Source organism: Rosa chinensis, chromosome 7 (genome assembly GCF_002994745.2).
Source record: "Rosa chinensis cultivar Old Blush chromosome 7, RchiOBHm-V2, whole genome shotgun sequence".
Taxonomy (NCBI): domain Eukaryota; kingdom Viridiplantae; phylum Streptophyta; class Magnoliopsida; order Rosales; family Rosaceae; genus Rosa; species Rosa chinensis.
Window position 1 is genome coordinate 29,874,165 of NC_037094.1, and position 12,012 is coordinate 29,886,176.

The 12,012-nt window shown below is 41.5% G+C and overlaps 1 protein-coding gene across 1 annotated transcript; it reads right to left on the bottom strand.

Annotated features, from left to right (window-relative positions):
• Positions 1-9,009: 9,009 nt before the first annotated feature.
• On the bottom strand, positions 9,010-12,012 carry LOC112180450 (disease resistance protein RPM1). The gene has a single exon (XM_024319016.2). It carries the CDS (start codon positions 12,010-12,012, stop codon positions 9,163-9,165), a length of 2,850 nt encoding a protein of 949 aa, XP_024174784.1. The 3' UTR covers positions 9,010-9,162.

A 12,012-nucleotide genomic window follows, 5' to 3' on the forward strand; every position in this document is an offset into this window, starting at 1 on the left:
ATAATCTTATATAATATATCGTCGTTTAAACTTTTTTTAGAAAATTTTATTTTATTTTTTCAAGTTTTTCTCGTTTAAAACTACATTACTCTATTATTAGCCGTTGAATTTAATTCATAGCATTTTTCTGACTGTTAGATTAGAAATGAAGTAATTATATATTTATTTTTTAATTTTTGGTATCAATTAATCTTGGCATTCCATTTTGAATCGAATTCATGATGAGTGAATCAGAGTCACTCATTTTGAATAGTAGAAGGTGGGGCCCAGCTTTCTTCCCCTAAGCCATTTTGGCTTTCTACCTTCATTCCTTAGTCATTTTGGCTTTCTACCTTCATTCCTTAGTCATTTTAACTCAAGGTATGGCTCAAAAGCCATTTTGACACCCTTTTGATTTGGGTTGGAGACGGTGAAAAAAAAACCCTTTAGTCATTTTGGCTTTTGACTCCATTGTTGGAGATGCCCTAACCTACTAGAGCGACACATAAGCTTTTCTAATACTCGTTTTTGTCCGTAGTCATTAGAGGTAATGCATAGGAACTTATGTCCATTCTTACTATGTGTTTCCACATAAAAACCATTGGCTCTTATATCTTTAGAATAATAAAATTCAAATTAAAGAATCAACACTTTATTAATAATAATAGCCAATGATTAAATCAAAGTTTCTGGACCAAAATCTAATCCAAAATAAAAATCAAATTTAGACAAATTGTAATTACTCAATTCTTTCGGTAATTCCAATTAAACATGACAGGAAAGTAAGAAGAGATGTCGGTGGAGCAAAGCTTACTTAAGTACCACAAATCTCAACTAGTTTCCTAGACATCATACTTAATTGGGTGAGCCTAGTGAGAAAGAGTTAAAACAATTGTCATTTATTGATTTAAGGTATAATTGTCATTACATAATTCTTGGAAAATAAAAGACTATACAAAAAATCTGCGACATTTTATCTTCATTGCCAGATTTAAAGTCTCCTTTAACTGATGTCATGATCACCGTTGATCAGATACTCCATAAAGTACCATGAAGAGGATGCTCTCTTGATTGAGGTGTATTGACACAATACATATGGTCTCTAGGACCAATGGCGTTGGAATAGCATCACCATGGCCAAAAGTGGCGCCATGGTGTCCAACCCTTATACCCTCAACTTCATGACTCCTTTGGTCATGTATTCGCCAATTTTGGCGATTACCTTCTTGAGCAGGTTGATCATATGGATCATATTGTCCATGGCGACTTCTTCTAGCCATTGAACGGTGCTCATGGTAGCCATCTTGAGGCCTACCAAATTCTATATTCACAAATTCGTGGTTGTGCCTTTTAACACAAACCATAGCTCCAATTAGCTGGTGGAGATTTGTGAACCGTCATTCGTTGATTAAGGTTTGATAGAATTCAGAGAATCTTAATTCAGTGACAGGGAAGGTAGTTAGGGTTTTCTCAATGAATTGTGCTTCCGAACAATATTCCATAACTATTTCAAAGTTAGAGAAGTAGAGATTATTCTATCGCGCTTCTAAGTTCGGAAGATTGTGAATGTTAGCTAAAACGTTCACGAAGCGCTACCCAAAGGTTTCTAACTCTATCCTCATTTATGTACTCAAACTAGCGTGCCAGGCGCTTCATCAGGGTAAGTGCCTTGGAATTATCTATCTCAGTTTGAGAGTCTTGAGCTGTTCATTTAGAACAGGGCTCTTGGATTGTAGGCAATAAATCAAGGGCAATTAGGTGGAGCTCAACATTATGAGCACAGATGTAATATCTCATGCCCGTAGAATACAATGGAGTAAAACCGAGCTCGTTCAAGTTTGACATCCTAAAAAGGAAAGCAAGAACAGATTAGTTTCGGAGTCAATGCTTCTACGAAAATTAATATAAGATTTCTGAGCCTTAATGCTACCAAGAAATCGATTTCCAAGAATATTTGGATTAGACCGAAACAATGATGTTTGAATGGTCAAATTTTGACGCTCACGGACACTCTTAGTCTGTAGCTTACTGTACATACCTCCAACAATATGGAGGATTTGCTACATCACCAAGCATAAGTAACACACTCTTAGGGGGCCCCACAAGCCATGGTGGGGCCCAACCGAGACATATATCTCGTACCTCGACACTCAAGCTACCCTGTGGTGGTCGGACGCCGCCAAGAGCTTACCGGGAAGCCACCTTCCCGACCTTGCCAATATGCCTCCATGATAAGCTTTCTACACTAGAATAGAGGTTTCTTGTCCCACATTGGAAAACATGTAAAGGAAGAAGTCTCCCTCCTCTATAAAATGAGACTTCTTCCCACTTACTCATCATCCCATTACAACACACTTGTAATCATCTTGGGCCGCAAGGCCCAAACACACTAGTCAAACTTTCAAGTGGACGTAGTCTCCCGCTCAGGTGGGAGACGAACTACTATACTTCTTGTGTCTCGCTCTCTCTCGCTCTCTCTCTTTTACGTTAATTAGACCCCTCGATCACTTACATTAACATTGGAGTCGTCTGTGGGAAGCCAACACAAAGGCTTCGTCATGTACCATGAACTTTGGCTCATTAGCGTCAAGTCAACTCCGATCAACACCCATCAGGACTGGTCAACTCCGACCAAGGCTGGTCAACGCCATTCAGGGATGGTCAAACTCTAGTCAACGCTCATCAGGATTGGTCAACTTCGGTCAACGCCATTAGGGTTGGTCAACGCTGATGAAGGTTGGTCAATTCCAACTCAAAGAAAAAAAAATTGTGCCAACTTACTTTGGACACCCAAAAATCTACCGTCAACACTTTGGCACTCTTCAATCATCATCAACGATAGGTGCTTTAATCTTGTGCAATCATCATCAGCACACATCATCATGCTCAGCGCCAAGCACAGCATTGAATGACGAGGAGCAGGGCGCCAGCCACAAAAAAAAAAAAAAATTTAGGACACCCAGCGAGTTTGTCCGCCACACTAGCCTCCAGCGGCAAACATTACCCCATATTGGCAGTAATCAAAAAAAAAAAAAAAACTTAGCGTCATCCATCTTTGTACACCCAGAAATCTATTCTGGGCACCATTGACCAAAATGCTAAGCGTCAACTCACCATGGCCCCTGCCTCAATCAGCTTCTTGACGGTGGAGGTTCTTGACGGAGCTTTAATTTTCTCAGAAGTCACTGAATGAAAGAGGAAGCATAACTATTAGGGTCGACTGTCAAGCACAGCGCTAGCAACCTCAACCCAGCGACACCGCTAGCCCTCCATCCAGCGGCTCCGCTACCTCGCCCAGCGGCCCCGCTAGCCCTCTATCCAGCGGCTCCACTACCGCGCCTAGCTGCTTGCCATCCAGTGGCTCCTTTAGCGAGGCTAGAGACCTATCACCAAGCGCCCCCGCCAGCTCTGAACAAAGCCTTGGGCGTCTTCCCGCCAATCACCAAGCTTCAATCATGACTCAAAGCTTCAAGTGACGAGCCTCTATAGCGATCAAAGCCATTGCAATCAAGTCTCCGGACTTTAATCAAATGCTCACTGTTCGAACCACAGCCACAAAGCATTCAAGCAATTGGCCACCGCTATCTGGGCCATGTTCTTCGCACCCAGCCATCGAGCAATTTTCTCTGTACACCCATAAGCCAAGTTTCCCTCGATATAAACTTCTCTCCTTACTTATGCAAGCACCACGTGCTTCTGTTTTTTCATATATCATGATACATCTGCCCGCACATACAGTTCACATGTATGCTTTTCTATTGACCGCATGCAGCCCAATCAATTATAAACACACATATTTTGAGTTAGACTATCAAACCAACAATTATACATGCTTGACTTCTTTGCCAATAAAGTCACAGATGGTTAAATTGTGTGTATACATCAATATTGTAACATCATTATCACAATCATGTCTTTCCTGATGTATGCTGCCACTTAACAATTGGGGTCATGAGTCTAAGTTTCATAACTGCACGTACTCGTCCCATATGGTCCGACAAAGGAGCTTGTGTTAATATTCATGGTCAACAGAACATGCCTACATTATAAACTAGCTGTGGAAGTCAACTATGCATATTTGGCTCGGTCAAAATTTTAAACTGGTGCATTATATAGCAATACCCATCATCAATTAATGACTTTATCCTAAAGCCCACATATGAGTACTATGGCTAGATTACCTCAATCTTGCATGTACTCCCATCGCTCTACATCCCACTAGAATTGCATATCTTGACTTCAAAACGGCAACGAACTTTAGTTCATACCCAATCTAGTCCATCTAGTTTAGTGTGTGCATCAATATACGTAAAGTGATTACTTGTGCATAATTCTCTATATAGGCTCCGATGCCTAGTATATACATGATTTATTGAAAATGTTTCTTCAACATTTCATTGTCACTTTGTGAAATTCATATTAGAGCACACAATCAAGTATGTCATTTGTTATCAACTATATCGCTTGTACACTTTGATATACTTGTTTGTCAAAGGTACATACATAAGCTATTAGTGATAATTTTACGTACTCATATACTAATCACCTATTTTGATTTCAAGGAGACATAATCATCGATCACCTATCCAATTAGCGAAATCATCATCCTTCTACTAAGGAACTTTGCCGGAGCAATGGAGCGTCATGCTTGGACAACTCCAACATGATTTGGGTACTTACATCAATGCCAACTTGAAATCACTCCAAATCGGCATAAGATAAGTAATTATATCTTCCTTTCTTTACGCTCTTTAGCTAGTGCCATGCCAATGCCATGCTTTTATAACTCTTAAGCATGCCTACAATATTTCGTAGATTTGGCAATGCCTTCTAGGCCTTACATGCTAGATATGTCATGCTTCAAATATCGATCTCAATGATCTTTAAGCATGTTTACAAAATGCAAAAATATTATTAGCAACTTTACTATAAGTACATGCTATACACATGCCATGCTTAAATCAATTTAATGTGACACTCACTTAAACAAACTATGCCACATCTAGAAGCTTATGACACTTATGATTTAATTAAACATGCTCGGATAAACACTTGCAACGGTTACGACTCGCTTGGGTATCGAGCATGGTCACGACTTGCTTGGGCCACGCCCCGCATGCTCATACAGCGCCTATCCACTCAACTACACCCAACTTGCTCGGACACAACCTAACTCACTCAAACATATCCAACATGCTTTAGTTAAGCTCTAGGTTCACAATGCTTCATAGCTTTCATCGAAAGCTACTCTCAAAATTTTATATGGACACCCATCACACTTGCCACTATCTATTGTGCATGTTACATAGTCATAAGATCCATATATTATTACTTGCTATACTTATTTGTCATTGTTCATACAATTACAAACTTTACATATACTTTATATTTAAACATATGGTCTAGCCTCCGGGCACCATACTTTGTCAAACTCTCCCCACGGGAAAGAGACCTAAACGGGTCTAGACTCCACGAGTCTATGGTCTACGCCAACCGCCATGCGGTAAGGCAATGTCTCATAATGACAATGACCGCTACGCGACATTGCAGTCAAGCTTTTCTCCTCAGGGAAAAAGTAAAGGGACCGGTTAACGTAGCCCATGGCAGCCATTGATCCTGCAGTTAGCCCCCGACGTTTGGGAATCAAAGATTAGGTTCGCTACCTAACACCCACTGCTTAAATGTAGCTCCCCTCATCAAACAATTTTCCGACCATACGAAGGTCTATAGCCAGGAGTGGGGGACTCCTTGGAGGGCCTAGCAGGGGCCCACTCGAAAGGGCATAAGCGCTTGCTCCGACCAATTCTAGAAGAATGACGCACTCGCACTAATTATGCTCGCAATACGGCACAAAGCTACGCTTTGGTATCAACCCAGCAAGAAAACCCTCCTTGACCGAGGACTTCGGGGATTTGTACATACAGCCCAGCATAATTAGCAACGGTTTCGTTTACGCGTCAGGGCATCACATTCGAGCTTCCCGCTCACGCCTCAGTGGCATCCCCGAGCTTTCACGCTCACGCCTCCGTGGCATTCCCGAGCTTTCACGCTCACGCCTCCGCGACATCTCTGAGCTTTCACGCTCACGCCTCCGCGGCATCTCCGAGCTTTCACGCTCACGCCTCCGCGACATCCCCGAGCTTTCACGCTCACGCCTCCGCGGCATCCCCGAGCTTTCACGCTCACGCCTTCGCAGCATCCCCGAGCTTCTCACTCATGCATTCATGGCATCCACGAGCTTCTCGCTCATGAGCTCTATCGCTCACGTCTCCGCAGTACCCCCGAGCTTCGTGCTCATGCCTTTACGGAATCCCCGACCTTCCCACTCACGAGCTCTAATGCTCACGCATTCCCAGCAATCCCTAGATTTACACTCACGTCTCCTTGACATAGTGCACATTAATGGAATATTGAATTCTTCTATCATTTGTCGTTTGCAACAAATCAAATTCTTTTCCCGTTCCATTAATACAAGCGAAAACCAAAAAAAAAAACACAAGCGTTCGCGTATTCATCGTTCACGAATTACAAACGCTTGCCTTCATGGCACTCATGCAACTCACATCGAGCGTAACCTCGTCCTTACTCGACCTTGTTTGTTTTCTTGCGAGCACCACATGCATCATATGCAATTCATGTGCTTATTCGTGATATGTTCACACAACCATACGCGTTCTCGAGTTTATACGTCATAATCGATCGTACTCAGCGTCATTCACATGTGTACATCAACATGTATCATGCACCTCATACATTCGTATATGTCAATGCATATCAATGCAACTCACATACGTTGCCCAATACAACAAGCATTCTACATATGCACGCTTTTGTCTTTGTTGTGCAGGTTAACGAGTCCCTTCTTGCTTACGGAGTTCGGGGACTTGTAGGGGCTAGGTGCCTTTCAGACGTTACTTATGCTTGATGACATCATGTGTATAACTTCCCAACCAAGAAGCTCCTCTTACTTGGAGACTTCGGGGACTTGTACATACCTCCAACAATATGGAGGATTTGCTACATCACCAAGCATAAGTAACACCCTCTTAGGGGGCTCACAAGCTATGGTAGGGCCCAACCGAGACATACATCTTGTACGTCGACACTCAAGCTACCCCTTGGTGGTCAGATGCCGCCAAGAGCTTACTGGGAAGCCACCTTCCTGACCTTGCCAATATACCTCCATGATAAGCTTTCTACACTAGAATAGAGGTTTCTTGTCCCACATTGGAAAACATGTAAAGGAATGAGCCTCCCTCCCCTATAAAAAGAGACTCCTTCCCACTTACTCATCATCCCATTACAACACACTTTGTAATCCTCTTGGGCCGCAAGGCCCAAACACACTAGTTAAACTTTCAAGTGGACGAACCACTATACTTCTTGTGTCTCACACACACACTCTCTCTCTATCTCTCTCTCTCTCTCTCTCTCTCTCTCTCTCTCTCTCTCTCTCTCTCTCTCTCTCTCTCTCTCTCTCTTATGTTAATTAGACCCCTCGGTCACTTACATTAACACTTACGAACGCTCTTAGTCTGTAATATTTTGATGCTTTACGAACGCTCTTAGTTCGTATAGCGTGAATCCTCACGATTCTGCTTTTATAGAATTGAACCCGTGTTACAGAAAGGTGGGATGTAGAAGAAGGGATGTTGCAAGTCCCCGAAGAAAAAAAAATTAAAGACAGAAAGCAGCAACTTTAATCTTAAGGGTTATTATCACAAATGGTACCTGAACTTATCTTCTATTTTATCGATGTTACTTGAACTTCAATTTTGATCACAACCAGTACCCGAACTTTTCGATTTCATTTTAAATGGTACCTAAGGCCACATTCGGTCACTATTCCGGCCAAAAAAGCCAAATAAAAAAAAAAACAAGTTCAAAACAAGTCTATTACTAAAAAATCATCACTATATATGATTGCAACCCTTGAAATCACCAAAAAGCATCACTATGATTGCCTCCCATGCCGTTTTTAGTCGGAATAGTGACCGGAGGTGGCTCTAGGTACCATTTAAAATGAAATCAAAAAGTTCGGGTACTGGTTGTGATCAAAATTGAAGTTCAGGTACCATCGATAAAATTGAGGTATAGTTCAGGTACCATTTGTGATAATATCCCTAATCGTAAATACTTACTTGGATTTCTTTTCTTGTTCTTCTTCTTGGTCTTGATCTTGAACTCGAAGATAATGGCACACGGGTGTGTAGGAGGAGGAGGACTTGCAACGATGGAGGTGGTGCACGGCCAAGGGTGGTGCGCACGGGTTTTGGGGTTCTAGGGTTTGATGTTGCGCAAAAGGATGCTTTGCAGAAAAATTTTGGCTTTTGATTTCAGGGTTAGGGCTCATGCTGATAACGTGTTTAAGGAAAAGAGAACTGTAGAGAGAATTGGGAGAATAGTTGTAACTTTTATTGATAATAGGAGCCTCTATATATAGAGGATACAAGTACATAATCTTTGAGTACAAGGAATCATATTCTAATTAGAACTAGGAATCTAGAACATTCTCTCATATTACAACTATAGAAAGTAATTCTAGCTTGGTAAGGCACACATAAATCGAATATCCTTCAACAAGTTGTTCTTTTTTATTATTTTATTATTTTATTATTTTTTATTTTTTATTTTTTATTTTTTCTGAAATGCTTCTACAATTACTATTGGTAAGAGTCGGTGACAATGTCAGACCTCAAGCCAAACCTTCCCACCATCGGTTCCAACAGGAACCAGACTTCCTCAATTCTATCCCTTCACAAACAGAACCCCAAGCCAATAAAAATTAAAATCCTAATTGGTAAACAGTTCGGTAACTTTATTTTAGAAAGGCTAAATGTAAGGACCAGAGTAGCATCGGGATATATTGTATAGTTTTTAAACCGCTTCCTAAATTATCCCCCTTAACTAGGAAACTATCAGGTGAAGCCAAATTGCCAAATGTAAAATGGAAACTCACTCTATATTCTATAATTGTTACGACAAGAAAAACTACAGTAAAAATTCAGCTACTAGCAACTTCAAAAGATTAACCATATCTTGGATAAGAGAACTATTTGGAAGGCATAAAAAATAGAAGAAATTAAACAATTCGGATAGGTGTAGTGGTAGAAGTTCAGTCCTTAGAGGCTCAGATCTTGCTTCCAGGACTCTTCGCAGTTGTTTAAAATCAGAACCTTATTACTATGCCTTCCATAACATATTACGAAAGAGCTTCCTCATGGCCGAAGTACCCGAATTAAAACTCTCCCCTTCATTGACTAATGAGTAGACATCCCACCCATCATCTCTCCAATAGGAATAATAAACAGCTGGAACATGAGCGACTTTCCAGTTATCTTCTCCACCATCTGGATGTAGTGGCATGATTAATTCATCTGGCATATCGAAAAACTCAAGCAGCTTTAAATTGGTTACATGTTCAATGCCAGATGGGACCTTCTTCAACCATTTGCAGCGCTGGATAATTAGCTTTTCTAGACAAGGCATTGCTCCCTCCTCTATGGTTACCAATTGCAGTTCATCCAATTTATCAATACCTAATAACTTCAGACTTGGAAACCCTCCTGCCTCAAAGTGCAAGCTTTCTCCATCATAAACTTGTAAAAGTTCAAGATGTACCAGGTTTGGCAAACTCTGAAGATGTACTAGAGGATCCTCCTTCAGCCGACTCCATTTTAGAAACAGTCTGACCAGGTTTTGAAGAGAAGAGATCCAGTGGGGTAAGTTTTCTAAACGCCCTGCCAAGTATAGTCGCTGAAGAAATGGTGGAGCACGAGAAATGTGGCTAAGATCAATTATCTTCTCTTTCCCTGCTGAAAATACAGACAACGAGCGAAGGCTGGTCATTTTTTGGACAGATGAGCATAAGGTGGCCCCATCTTCTTCTCTCAACTTATAAATGCCTAACCTCCTTAGTTGCTCCATTCCCCCAAGCTCTGCGATTGAAGCACCACTGTATTGATTTGCCTCTATAAAGCAGAGCTTTTGGAGCGATTGCAAGCTACTTATCCCTGCCGGAATCTTAACTCCTTTTCTGGCATTAAATCGTAAATATGACTCAACCTCATAACGATAAACCAGGAGATGACGAAGTCGCTTGAGATTCAAAATCTCAGCAGGTAATTCAACAACATGCGAGTGTTTAAGGTCCAAGGTCTCTAGGTTTTGTAGCTTCTTGATGGAGCTTGGAATTTGTTTCACCTTTGTATGCCTCAAGCTAAGGTACTTGAGAAGAAGAAGCTTGACAACCTCACTTGGAAACATATCCAGATGTGCACCATCTAAGTCTAATACAGTAAGCAACTGAAGACCGATAGGAAACAATTTTGGTATGGGAAAATGAGTAAGTGAATCTTCTACCCCAAAAAGGAGCAAAGAACGAAGTCGGGATGTTGTCCTCTTTTGATGAATATTCTGCAGCGTGTTAACTATCGATAGTCTTCGAACTTTCTCAGGCCACTTTGTACCTTGCTCTTTTGCTACTGCTGCAAAGTTTTGCTCTCTAGACTTCGTAATGACAATCTCCCGTAAAATATCATGGATGCGATATGATTTAACTCTCCCATCAGTTGATGTTTCTGCTGCTTGAATCAGACTTCTGTCCAATAACTCTCTAAGGTAACTCTCTGCAACTTCTTCTGGTGTCCTTCCCTCTTTTCCAATAACAAATCCTTCAGCTAACCATAACCGAATTAATCTCATATGCTCAATTTTGTAGGGATCAGGAAAGATGCCCAGATACAAGAAACAAGATTTCAGATGGAATGGTAAATCCCTGTAACTGAGAGACAGCAATTTTTCCATGTTGTCAAGTTGATCATTTCCTTCTATTTCAGCTCCAATACTGCCACAAACAGCAGCCCAATCGTCCACATTTCTCTTGCCTTTTAAAGCTAGTACAGCGCTGATGGCCACAATTGCAAGGGGCAGTCCCCCGCATTTCATCAGGATGCATCGACAAATTCCCTCCAAATTTGGTGGGCATGACTCTCCATGAAATGTCTTCCTACAGAAAAGAGTCCATGAATCTTCCGGAGATAAAGGCTCTAAACAGTAGAACATGTCATGGTTCCCCAAGCAAGAGGCAGAGGCTACATTAACATATCGAGTAGTGAGCATTACTCGACTTCCACGATTGTTGTTCGGCATTGCATGATTGATGGCATCCCAGTCCAGTATGTGCCATATACCATCAAGAACAATCAGGTACCTACTATTCTGCAGCAAATTTTTTATTCTCTCTCTTAGCTGGTTGTCGTCCATGGTTTCAACTTCTTCATCTTCAGGAACTGGTTTCTGGATAACTTTGAAGATATTATTGATCATGTGTCTTAGGAGCTGATTTATCTTGAATGATCGAGAAACAGTGATCCAAGCATGTACCTTGAAACGTTTCTGAACTTTTGGATCCTCGTAGACTTGCTTGACCAAGGTAGTTTTCCCCAGTCCACCCATCCCAACTACTGGAACCACCTGGCGTCTAGTGTCTTCCTTCATAAGCAATTCAATCAGTTGCTTTTTGCGCTCGCCAATTGCCACAAGATCAGCCTCTTCCAGTAAAAGGGCATCCCCTTGATCTAACTTGTGGCGGTGAACCAGAGGAGTAGAGTTGGAGCCAGCTTGGTCAACAAGTTTGTATCTCTCATGTCCCTCGTAGAGGTCTTTGACTTTGGAGTTTATTCTTTGAATATCAGCAGAAATTTCATGCTTAGCTTTCCATTTCTTGATGATACAAGAAAGCTTATGAAGGGAAGCTCGAAATCCATGACCGTGATCGTGTGAATGGAAAAGCCTGAATTTATCAAGGGCATCTTCCATTTCATGAGCTACATCTCTGACTTGTTTAACCCGCACTTGGTGCTGAGGATTGTTGTCTTCCTTTGCATCAGCTACCCTTAAGAAGGCCTTGATGCGCTCCAATTCAGCAACCAGGCCCTCGACCTTTTCTCGGATCCCTGACAAGAGTTTCGCCTCTTCTTCGAGTAATGTCGTGAGCTTGTTAACCAAAAAGGTGACTGCACTTTCTGCCAT